The 13,431-nt window shown below is 37.8% G+C and overlaps 1 protein-coding gene across 8 annotated transcripts in view; it reads left to right on the plus strand.

The window, feature by feature from the left end:
- The window catches only part of MSH3 (mutS homolog 3), a 229,016-nt gene that overhangs the window by 95,364 nt on the left and 120,221 nt on the right, over nt 1-13,431 (plus strand). For all 8 annotated transcript variants that reach the window (XM_058275431.1, XM_058275432.2, XM_058275433.2 and 5 more), the window contains 2 exons: nt 1,587-1,699; nt 2,877-2,991. In XM_058275431.1, the coding sequence (XP_058131414.1) occupies nt 1,587-1,699; nt 2,877-2,991 (228 nt within the window). The remainder of the gene's footprint in view (nt 1-1,586; nt 1,700-2,876; nt 2,992-13,431) is intronic.

A 13,431-nucleotide genomic window follows, 5' to 3' on the forward strand; every position in this document is an offset into this window, starting at 1 on the left:
ATGAGCCATAGGCTATTTTTTTTTTTTAAGATTTTAAAAATTTATTTCTCTCCCCTTCTCTGCCGCCTAGTTGTCTGCTCTCTGTGTCCATTCACTGTCTGTTCTTCCACGTCCACTTGTATTCTTGTCAGCCCCACCGGCAATCTGTGTGTCTTTTTTGTTATTGTTGCATCATCTTGCTGCGTCAGCTCTTTGTGTGTGCGGCGCCACTCCTGGGCAGGCTGTACTTTTTTTTTTTCCTTGCTGGGTGGCTCTCCTTACCTTGTGCACTCCTTGCGCATGGGGCCCCCCTACACAGGGGACACCCCTGTGTGGCATAGCACCCCTTGCGTGCATCAGCAGTGCGCGTGAGCCATCTCAGCATGCGGGTCAGGAGGCCCTGGGTTTGAACCCTGGACCTCCCATGTGGTAGGTGGACACTCTATCCACTGAACCAAGTCCTCTTCCCCCATGATAGGTTTTTAACATGGGTTAGGGGTTAGATGATAAGGAAAGGAAAGAAGGAGGAGAGGGGGAAATGGGGAGTCAAGCAAAATAAAAAATGTAAAAGCAAATGTACTACCCAGCATGGAGAATATGATTTTGCTTATTCATTTGTGTAAACTTACGTATATATATTTTTAAAAGACTTTATGAGTGAGAGTTGATCCAAGGAGAATTTACTATATTTCAGGAGACGCCATAGTAGAAATACAACTAGCAAAAAACCAAGCAGACAAAGTTGTTACCTCAGAGAAAGAATTACTCAATGCTACGTTCTGTTGCTAGAGAATTTAAACAAATTACCTAATTAAATTAAAATGGAGGAAAGCAGATGTGGCTCAACCAGTTGGGCACCCGACTATCACATGAGAGATTATGGGTTCAGGTCCTGGGGCCTCCTAAAGAAGACAAACCGATGCCCACACTCACTGCAGTGAGCTAGATGCTCACACCTAGCACAACAAGCTAGACACTGCACCCTGCCACAATGAGCTAGACACTGCACCCCACAGCGACAAGCTACACACCGTACCCACTGCAATGAGCAGATGCCTAAAACAAGCAGATGCTACAGGCCAGCAGACACTGTAGCCTGCAGGGAGCAGATGTGACTCAGGCCATTGGGCACCTGCCTCCCATGTGGGAGGTCCCAAGTTTGATTCCTTGTGCCTCCGGGAGAAGGCGAGCAAACAATGGACAAAAGAAACATCTGGGGTGGGGGCGGGGGAATAAAATAAGTAAAAAAAGTAAATAAATAAATCTTTTTAAAAAATTAAAATGGAGCTTTTATGTTTTCCTGCTGTCATATTTATTAAAGATTGATTGCAATTTCAGTGAGTTCCTTTTGAAATATATTTATTATATATCCACAGTGTGCTTGGTGAGAATGAATACCATTATTAAAACATAGTAATTATAGTATTTTATGAAATGGGATCTTTTGGCAGGAATATTTTAGTTCTCTTCCTCTCATTTTCTTCAATCTAAGAAGGAATAAGAAATGAATCACCTTTTTTTTTTTTTTTTTCCGGTCTGGGTTGGCCTAAATTCAGACAGTTCAAAAATATTTATTAAAAATTGAAATTTTAATTTTTCTCTTTCAGTGTACGGGATGACAGAATTCGTGTAGAAAGGATGGATAACATTTATTTTGAACATAGCTGTGCCTTCCAGACACTTACAGAGTTTTATGCAAAAAATGAAGTTGACATTAAAGGTAAATATTTTATTCATGTTAGCTGTATGTTCTCAAATATAACTGAGTTAAGATTTGAGTTCAATTTCATGAAAACTAGGTAGTTACTGATGAGTAACTAGAGAAAGTAGAAGGAAGAGGTCACTGTTCCTGCACTCATCACTTCCACCTTCTTTGTATTTGTGATCATGTAGCAACTTGATGGTTTTGACATATTCAGTAGAGCATAAGGAAGTTGGTCATTTTGATCAACTTGCCTTTTTTCCTTCTCTTAAAAGATGGCCCATTAATATCCTTGTAGTTTTACAGAATGTTCAGATAAATCAGCTGAAGGCCAGCATTTTGAAAGGCTGATTGTGAGAATTAAAGTACTAGAACATTAGTGCTGGTTGAAATATGTTAACTATTATTTTCCTAATTCACATTCCCTCAGCCAGTCATCAGTACTTAATATGGCCCATGTCCCTTATTCCCGCCAGTTCAGCTTAGGTTCATTTCATGACCAATGAGAAGAATAGGAAATTTGCCTCTTGACATAAAGGTGGTCTCACTCTATTCCTTACCTGCCCTCATAATCAAAACTTGATCTCTGTCACGTGCCATAGTTTTTACCATCAGATCATAGATAGGTGGGTCCCTTAATCTTTTAGTTTTCCAAAGGGCAAACAATTTTAGGGGATATTTTCTAAATTATTATTTGAATAAATAACTTTATTTTTTAAAGTTTATTTTATTTATTTATTCCCTCCCCCCTACTTGCCACTTGTGCTTGCTGTCTGCTCTCTGTGTCCATTTGCTGTGTGTTCCTCTGTGTCTGCTTCTCTTCTCTTCTTGTCTTCTCTTTAGGAGACACTGGGAACTGATCCTGGGACCTTCTGATGTGGGAGAGAGACAGGCAATCGCTTGAGCCACCTCAGCTACCTGGTTTTGTTTTGTCTTTCATTGTTGTTTCCTCTGTGTTTCTCATTGTTGTGTCATCTTGTTCTGTCAGCTTGCTGCCTGGGCCAGCTCTCCATGCAGGCCAGCTCACCTTCACCAGGACACCATGGGAATCGAACCCAGGACCTCCCATGTGGTAAACAGGAGCCAAATCACTTGAGCCACATCCTCTTCCTGGAATAAATAACTTTAATTGCCATAATATTTGTTTTAGAATTGTGAATAAAAATTTTAATGAGGTATATATTCTGCTGTTTAGGTTCTCAATGTTTTTCTAGCATCGTGAACTTGGAGAAGCCTGTAATTTGCTCTTTGGCTGCCATAATAAGATATCTCAGAGAATTTAACTTGGAAAAGATATTCTCTAGAACAAAGTAAGTAATTTCTCAAAAAAAAATTTTTTTAAAGGGTTGTATTAACATTTCATAAATTGAGTTTGGTAGCTGCTATACTCAGAAGTTTCCTTGCTATTGATAGTATACCCTATTGTAGGGCAAGGACGAACTGTTGGTATTGTTGCTGAACTATCCTAAAAATATTGATAGGTTTTAAAATAATGATAGAATCCTTGAAAGAGTTCTGTCAGATAATTTAATATTCACTATTTGATGTGTTACAGTTTTGACTACAAAACTGTGCTTTATACTAACTGGATTAAAAAGTAGTATTAAATAGCATTTATAACTTTTATACCTTTTTTTATTCTTGATTTTAGTTCTTACCAAAATGTTGGAGGTAAATGGGCCAGCTGCTAACACTGAAACCTTTTTACAAAGAATGATTAACTTTGTAGATGCTTGGGGATTTATAATGATTCCTGACATTCTAGGAAAATCCTAGTTTAATAACCAGGATTTTGAAAAAGGTAGTGGGATAAAAGACCTGCTCTTGTTTACTCCACCTTCCTTGTCTTTGGCTCTGTTCAAAAATTGCCTTGCATTATATTGATCCTGGATTCATAACTACTTTCTATTCTGTAGAGGTGGGTGGACAGATAGATGCTATCTCAGTTAAACAGCAGAATATAAATTGGGGAGCAAAGATGTGGTGCTGGGTCGAAGTGGAAGAATGACAGGCCCTTAGAAATTTTTTTGTAATGTCTTTTTGGTATGTGTTTTATTCTGTAGCGTTTAGGATACAACAGAATATCATCTCTCTGGAAGCAGTTTTATTCTGTTTAAAAGCAGTCTAAATGTCTATGAACAGGGGAATGGATTCATTGTGTTATAGTCACATGTAGAATATTATATGGCAATGAACATGGATGGACTAGAGTTTCATGTATCTGTATTAAAATTTTGATTAACATTATATTGAGCCAAAAATCAAATTCCTTAAGATCATATACTATATATCACTATATGAAGTTAGAAGCCCATAGAACAATACTATTAATATATATTGCTGGAGAATATATACTTATGTAGGGAAAATATAAAAACATGCATGAGAATATCAAGCAACAAACTCAGTAGAGTAGTTCCTTCCAGGGGAGAAGGTGGGAAGCCATAAAAGGGGGTTGTTTTATTTTTGCCAAAATTATAATGCAAAATTTGCTCTGGATTTCATGAATTTATTCCTTCATCAAAGATTTATTGAATGCCTAGTACATACCAGGTAGGCATTGGGTATACACTGTAGGAAAAAAAAAAAAAAATTTCTCCCTTCATTGAATTTATGTTTTAGTGGGGCTATATAGACAATAAACTAATCAACTAAATAATGAAGCAATGTTAGAAGGTTAGGAGAAAAATACAGGAAGTACATCAGGCAGTGCTGGTGAGTTACGATTTTAAATAGAGAAGACAGGTGAACGTTTCACTGAGAAGGTGACTTTTGAACAAAGACATGAAGATGGTGAGTGGGTAAGCAGTGTGGCTAGCTGGGAGAAGAGGGTTCAATCAAAGAATAAAAGCAGCCAGTGCAGAGTCTCCAAGAAAGCATTATAGGCTGGCATGTTTCAAGTTATGAGAGCAAAAGCAAAAGACAATATAACATTTAGGTAATCTAAAGCTTATTTAAAATAAATAAATAAAAGATGTAAGATATTAAAATTTTTTAGGAAATTATAGGATTCTTGTTCATGATGGTAAATCATTGCCATTTATTAATTATCTAATGCAATAGGCTTTTTACATATATCATCCCCATGTCTTCTTTGCTTTAGTATTGAAGGTAAAGATTAAGACTCTTATCAAAAACTATTAAAGTCATGAATTTTTATAGACCTATAAGAATCTATGGAAGATTCCAGAGCAAACACAGTTAAATGCTAGTCAGTAATGGTAGTGTAGATGGTTGTGAGGTGTTGTGTGACATACTGCTTCAACTATATTTGTTCTGAAATGCATTACAGATATCATCAGTCCCTTCGTGTAGGATAAGGGCAACAACAATGGAAATGTGTTAACACTAGCACAAGAAGGATGTGATATATGAGAAGTAGAGAAATAATTTTAAAAATTGAAAGTGCTAAGGAAATGGTGATGTAGTTTATTCCCATGAGATCAGTCATTTGACATTAGTTGTGCAGGACCAAGAGAAAATCCCATAACAAGTGAAAAGAGCCATGCCTATGCAATCAGTAATAATCATTGTTTGGCAAAATTGAAAGTCTTATGAGTATGTGCCTGGACTAGCATCAATATCGACCTAAAGTAATTCTAGAGATGAGGAAGAATTTGTTCAAGTCTTAACATGTGGCAGGAGTGCCTAATGAAGCCTTTGTTGTTGGTTCCATAGGTACAGGCAACATTGAAATTTTTGCATCATCAAAGTATGTGCCAAGGGGCTGATTACAAATCCCATATGTACTTGCAGATATCATGGTATGAAAGTATTGTGGGATATTAAGGAGAAGGATTATAAAATAGCTAATTGATATTTTTATATTGATTACATGTTGAAATGATAATATTTAGTTATATGGTTAAATAGAATGTACTATTAAAATTAATTTCACCTTTTCTTTTTTACTTCTTTATTGTGACTACTAGAAAATTTAAATTTATGTATGTGGCATACAATGCATTGGACAATGCAGCTTTAAAGAGTACTGTATTTTTTTTCTGGCACACAGTTATTTGAGATTACTATGACCATTTCAAGGATTGCTTTTTAGCTTTGCTAGGGTGAGTCCAGAGTAACCTTTAGAGTGGTAGTTTTCAAATGGGGGTGATTTTGTTCTGCAGAGAACATTGGCAATGTCTGGAGACATTTTCGGTTCTCACAACTGGAGGAGCATTACTGGCATCTAATGGGTAGAGAGGCCTGGGATGCTCGTTAAATATCCTAGAATGCATAGGAAAGCTCCCTGTAAGAAAGAATTATCCTGTCTAAAATGTCAATAGAACAGAACCGGAGAAAGACTACAAGAAAAACACCTACAGACCAGTGTCTCTAATGAATATCAACACAAAATCTTCAAAAAAATTCTAGCAAACTGAATCCAGCAATATGTAAAAGGAATGTAACCATGACCAAGTGATATTTGTCTCAGAAATACATGATTCATTTAATAATCTGAAAATCAATTAATGTAATGCACTCTCTCAGTAGATAAAAGACAAAAAACACATGGTCATCTCAATATTTGCAGGTAAAGCATTTGACAAAACTTAACACCCTTTTATGATAAAACCACTCAGTGAGCTAGAAATAGAAATGAACATCTTCTACCTGCTAAAAAGGACATCCATGAAAAAACTCACACCTAATATCATACTTAATGGTGAAAGGCTGAATGCTTTCCCCCAAAGATCAGGAACAAGGCAAGGATGTCGCCTTTCACCACTTCTTTTTAACATTGTACTGAAGGTTGTAGCCAGGGTAATCAGGCATGAAAATGAAATAAAGCCATCTAGATTGGAAAGGAAGAAGTAAAACTATATCTATTTGCAGATGACATAATTTTATAGCTAGAAAATCCTAAATCAGCAATGTTGTAGGATACAAGATCAAAATATATACAGAAATCAGTTGTGTTTCTCTATACTTGCAATCAACAATCCAAAAATGGAATTAAGAAAGAGATTGCATCTACCGTAGCATCAAAAGATTAAAATATTGAGGAATAAATTTAACAAAAGAAAAACATAAAATCTTGTGACAGTTTGAAGTTCTTTATGAGTCCCAAAAGGAGAAAGCTTATATTTTTGGACTAATCTATTCCTGTGAGTGTGAAACCTTTTTTCATTGAACTACATCAGTAAGGTGTGACTCAGTTGAGTCTCTGCCCTCTTACTGAAACTGATATAAATGGAGATACAGAGAGACAGAGAGAGAAACACACACACACACAGGAAAAGCAAATGCTGTCATAATATATTAATCCTGCCATGTGAGAGAAAGGACTGCCAGAAAATAGGACTCTGAGAGGCCCAAGGAGCCAAGGCTCAGGGAGAGGTGAACCATATGCTTGATAGCTCACAACTGAACTTGGAAAGAAAGTGGAGCAGCTGAGCCTGAAAATGTCCAGAAAGAGACAAGCCCTATGCCTGGATGCCCACAGCTGAGCTCTAGGAGATGGTAGATTCTGGAGGGGAAGGCAGAGATCAGTGGCCATTTTTTCGCATGGCAGGATGCTAGGATCAACGTATCTGAGAGGTGAGAAAGCACCTCTGATGGTACTTTGATAAGGACATTTCATGGTCTTCGAACTAAGCTTTTTCCCAAATAAATTTCACATTATAAAAGCCAACCCATTTCTGGTACTTTGTATTGGCATTTCTCTAGCAAACTAAAACAAACCTATACTCTGAAAACTACAGAACTGTTGAGAGATTAAAGAAGATATAAATGGAGAAATATTGCATATTCCTGGATCTGAAGACTTAGTATTATTAATACGGCAGTATTCCCAAAAATGGTCTACAAAGTCAATGCAATCCCAACTAAAACTCTAGCTGTCTTCTTTGCAGAAATTGACAGCTGATCCTGAAATTCATATGGAAATTCAGATGATTCAGAATAGCCAAAATCCAGTCTTGGATAGGAAGTACAAAGTTGAACGACTCACACCCTGATTTCAAAACTTACTACAAATCAACAGCAGTTGGTTAGCAAATAGTGTGGTACTGGCATATGGGTAGACATAAAAATCAGTGGAGGGAAACGGACTTGGCCCAATGGATAGGGTGTCCCCCTACCACATGGGAGGTCCGCGGTTCAAACCCCGGGCCTCCTTGACCCGTGTGGAGCTGGCCCATGCTCAGTGCTGATGTGTGCAAGGAGTGCCGTGACACGCAGGGGTGTCCCCCATGTAGGGGAGCCCCATGCGCAAGGAGTACACCCCATAAAGAGAGCTGTCCAGTGCGAAAGAAAGTGCAGCCTGCCCAGGAATGGCGCCGCCCACACGGAGAGCTGACACACAAGATGATGCAACAAAAAGAAACACGGATTCCTGGTGCTGCTGATAAGGATAGAAGTGGTCACAGAAGAACAAACAGTGAATGGACACAGAGAGCAAACAACTCGGGGCGGGGAGGGGAGAGAGAGAAATAAAAAATATTTTTTAAAAAATCAATGGAATAGAATTGAAAGTACATGAATAAACCCTCAGATTTATGATCAATTGATTTTCAACAAGGGTACCAACACTATTTAATGGGGGAAAGAAGAGACTTGAACAAATGGTGCTGGAACATGCAAGAGAATGAATTTGGACCCCTACCTCACATATATATAAAAATTAAAATGGATCAAAGGCCTAAATATAAGAGCATAAACTATTCCAGTGTTAGTGCCTGTGCTGCCAATGCAAGCCCCTTAAACTATTAAACGTTTAGAAGAAAGCCTAGGTGTAAATCTTCATGACCTTGGCTTAGACAACAATTTTTTAGATATGACATGAAAAGCACAAATGACAAAAGAAAAAAGATAATTTTAGACTTCTTCAAAATTAAAAATGTATGCTTCAAGGAGCATTATCAAGAAAGTGATAACATTCCACAGATTGGGAGAAAATTTTTGCAAATCATATCTGATAAGGGACTTATACCTAGCATATATAAAGAACACTTAGAAATTGGCAATAAAAAGACAGCCAGTTGGGAAGCGGATGTGGCTCAACTGATAGAGTGTCTGTCTACCATATGGAGGGTCCAGGGTTCGATCCCCAGGGCCTCCTGACCCGAGTGGTGAGCTGACCCATGCGCAGTGCTAACCCATGCACAGGTAGTGCCATGCCATGCAGGGGTGCCCCACGTGCAAGGTGTGCACCTCACAAGGAGAGCCATCTCGCATGAAAAAAAGTGCAGCGCACCCAGGAGTGGTGCCGTACACATGGAGAGCTGACACAGCAAGGTGATGCAACAAAAACAAGACAGTTTACCAGTGCCACTGGATAATGCAGGCGGACACAGAAGAACACACAGTGAATGGACACAGAAAGCAGACAACGGGGAGGGGGTGGGGAAGGGGAGAGAAATAAATAAAATAAATCTTAAAAAAAAAAGACAGCCAATTAAAAAATGGGTAAATGAGCTGAATAGACATTTCTCTAAAGAAAATACACAAATGACCATTGAGTACAGGAAAAGATGCTCAAGGAAATTCAAATCAAAACCCCAGTGATCTGCCATTTCACATACACCAAGATGGTTATAATAAAAATGCAGACATCTGATGTAGGCAAGGACATGGAACAATTGGAACCCTCTTAAACTTCTGGTGGGACTGTAAATTAGTACAGCCACTTTGGAGAACAGTCTGGCCCTTCCGCAAACTGTTAAACATAGAATTACCATATGGCACAGCAATTCCACTCCTAGATATGTACCCAAGAGAAATGAAACATGTCCACCCAAAAATTTATACACAAATGTTCATAGCAGCATTATTCATATTGGCCAAAGAGTGGAAACCAAAATATCCCATCATCAGATGAATGGATAAGTAAATGGGGGAATATATCCATACAATGGGATATTATTTGGCAGTTAAGTGAAGTGACATGCTGATGCATGCATGAACCTTGAAAACATGCTAAGTGAAAGAAGAGAGTCACAAAAGACCACATATTATATGATTCCAGTTATATGAAATGTCCAGGATTAGTGATAGAAAGTAGATTAATGATTTCCTTGAGCTGGAAGGGTTGGGAAGCTGCAAGGGAAATCGGAGTGACTAGTAATGGGTGTGCAGTTTCTTTTTGGGGTGCTGAAAATATTCTTGATATAGATAGTGGTAATTGTTGCACAACCATGTGAATATACAAAAACCATTGAATAGTATACTTTAAATGGGAAAATTATATGATATGTGAATTAAATCTTATTAAAGCTATTATATATACATATATATATGACTAAAATATCAATAGTTATTTAATAGCAAAGATTGTGAGACTCTGCTTTAGGTTCCACTACTAAGACATCTACCTAATGCCCCATGTTTTTGGAGGTCTTTCCACTCTGGCTGATATAACAAAATAGTTCCAGTTCTGTGCAAGCTCTGGGAATTGTTCATCTTACCAGTTTTTGGTAATTCCTTCCCTGGCCTCATGGAGGTTCACCCACACATGTAAGGATTGCTTCTTGTCCAAAGACTTCAGAGACATTTCTGCAGATCTCTGAAGTTCTCTCAGTGTGTAGCTCTGATATCTCTGCTATTCTGTCCCATAAATTTTAATTTTTCTTATGTCCCCAAGAAAGCAAAGTCATAGTGTTTACCTCATTTGTTTTCCTTCTCTCAAGGATTAAAATTCTGTAGTACAGTATATGGGAACAGTTTTTTCATATATTTTTCTGGTTTTCTAGCTATTTATGGTACAGTTAATCTTTTATGAATTAAAGTAGAAGCCAGGGGCCATAATTGAACACTTCAGAAAAACAGAAGAGGGACTTTCAGTGAAATAAGAACAGCTATCCTAAACAATGCTCCTATTCTAAAACCTCAGGAAAAACCAATCTTCATTTAAAAATTAGCATCATAAATTAGATCGAAGTCAAATCCAATGTGTAATTATTTTAAGAAAAAAGAATAAGCAAAATATCATCTTTACAGATATGAATGCATGTTGGAAAGACACGTCCATGTATGAAATAAAAACTGTAACCAAAAAAGAAGCTAAACAACCATTAATAAAATACTAGATATGAAAGAACAACATAAATGAGAAGTAGAAAAACTCTGAAATGAGGTGGTAAAATTTAAAACAAATTAGGAAAAAGATCATTTTCAGAATGAAGCATAAACTAGAAGGAAAACAAAAGTGAATAAATATAACACATAATGCTTTAAAAGAAATAGAATTTGAAAGAGGGATATGCAGAAAAGAGCCTGATGAAATGGCTATCCTTAGAAAGGCCTACTTGCAAAGTTGACCTTTTGCTGGAATCTGGGATCTGGGATCTTGGATTTCAGGAGGTTCCCTCCATTCCCTGGTAAGAATGGCTCACTGTGCCTAAACTATTTATGCAAACAATATGGCTTTTGCCATCCCACTTTCCTTCTGGGATTCAGGAATTTTGATATATGCCAGGCAGAGGATGCCTGTGTGACTACCCACAGTAAAATCCCTGGGTGCTGTGTCTCTAATGAACTTCCCTGGTGGACAGCATTTCACAAATGTTGTAAGTTTGTTGCTGGGATAATTAAGCATGTCCTGTGTGAACCCAATGGGCAAAGATTCTTGGGAAATTATGCCTGGTTTCTTCCAGATTTTGTCTCATGTGCCTTTTCCCTTTTCTAAGTTTGCTTTGTGTCCTTTCACTGTAATAAATCTTAACAGTGAGTATGACTCTGTGCTGAGTCCTGTGAGTCCTCCTAGTGAATTATCGAACCAGGAGGTGATCTTGGTGACTCCTAACACACCTGTCATGTTCTTTTCCAGTATGCTTATTGGCAGCATTTAGGAATTTGGGGAAAGCATCATCCTCTTAAACATGTATATCTTTGTAATATTTTCACAGGCTCTTTGAAAATCTGTGTATCTATTTTGCAGTCATATTAATTTTGTTTAATTAAAAATCAGCCACGGTAGTTGCTGAGGGCAGGGAGAGGGAAGAAGAGATGTGATGTGGGGGCATTTTTGGGACTTGGAGTTGTCCTAAATGATATTTCAGGGCAGATGCTGGACATTATATATCCTGCCATAACCCACTGAATGGACTGGGGAGAGTGTAAACTACAATGTAAACTATTATCCATGTGGTGCAGCAGTGCTCCAAAATGTATTCACCAAATGCAATGAATGTGCCACAGTGATGAAAGAGGTTGTTAAGTGGGAAGGGGGGAGTGGGGGGTGTATGGGAACTTCTTGTATTTTTTAATGTAACATTTTTTGTGATCTTTGTAGCTTCAAAAAAAATACAATTAAAAATTTTTAAAAATCTCAATTATAAGTTAACTTACAGTAAAAATGAAGTTTGTTTTTTTTTTAAAGATTTTATTTTATTTCTCTCCCCTTCCCCTGCCCCTTGTCTTGCTCTCTGTGTCCACTCGCTGTGTGTTCTTCTGTGTCTACTTGCACCCTTGGCGGCACTGGGAAACTGTGTCTCTTCTTTGTTGCGTCATCTTGCTGTGTCAGCTCTCCGTGTGTGCAGCGCCACTCCTGGGCAGGCTGCACTTTTTTTTTTACGTGGGGCGGCTCTCCTTGCAGGACATACTCCTTGCATGTGGGGCACCCCCACACAAGGGCACCCCTGTGTGGCACGGCACTCCTTGTGTGCAGCAGCTCTGCTCATGGGCCAGCACACCACATGGGTGAGGAGGCCCTGGGGATCAAACCCTGGCCCCTCCATATGGTAGGCGGACACTCTATCAGTTGAGCCACATTAATCACCAAAAAGTTAGAGAAATGGTGAATGTCTGAGCTCTGAGAAATATATATAGAGAAAACTATTTTCAGCTTTCATGTGAAATGTAGTAGATTTTTTGTTATTTTTATCTCCATTTAAAAATAATATTAACTGTAAATCAGATCTCTATAATGGGTTTATCTTATGGATAATGTCTGTACCTCTTAGTGCCTTTGTCTAAATCAGAAAGATTGGATTTCTTTTTTTTTTTAAGTAGGGTGGGTATGATATAGAGGTCTTAACTTTCTCTGACAAGCTTTCAGTGAAGATATTTTCCTCCCATGATAAAACTTGAGAAAAAAGACATCCTTGTATTTTTGGCGTCTGAAATATTAGTGAAGCATTTTCCCTTATCACTTGGAAGATTTTTATCCAAGTTCACCCAGCATGTATGCTACCCGGTCATTGTTTATAAGATTCTTGTCAAAGCATATAAAATTTGGCTTCTTCTACAAGGGTAAATGATGTAGAATTGTTTGAGTATTTCAGGTCAGTGAACATATACTGTTGAGTACATGAGGAGGCAGGCAGATATAATCTTTCATTCAGATGATGTATGTTATTCCTAATGTCACTAGGCGCTGAGAGAGGAAATTTCTTTTAGATTTGAAAGGAAGAGTCCAATGACAGAATATGTTATCAGCCAAATATAATATGAGAAACTCATTGTTTGATAGAAATCAGTCCAATTTAAGATTGCTCTGTGGTTGAGCTTACTTATTAAAACTCCTGCAGGTAATCAGTTTAAAGAAACTCCTTGCTTCTCATATGCATCCAATTTGAGATTACTTACTCAATAAGAAGGGAAAAATAAAAACCATACCACTCCCCCAACCCACATACACAGATTTTTAATACTGCTAAGGAAAAAAAAAATACTGTACTTTTTCTCTGAAAAGTCTGGTGATGTGTGCTAACTTAAGCCAATTTGGTCATTCAGGTATTTTGGATTCTTTTTGGTAGATATTGGGAGTCTCCCATAATGATTTATAGGGGTATGCTTTAGACTTCCAC

Source organism: Dasypus novemcinctus, chromosome 2 (assembly GCF_030445035.2).
Source record: "Dasypus novemcinctus isolate mDasNov1 chromosome 2, mDasNov1.1.hap2, whole genome shotgun sequence".
Lineage (NCBI taxonomy): Eukaryota > Metazoa > Chordata > Mammalia > Cingulata > Dasypodidae > Dasypus > Dasypus novemcinctus.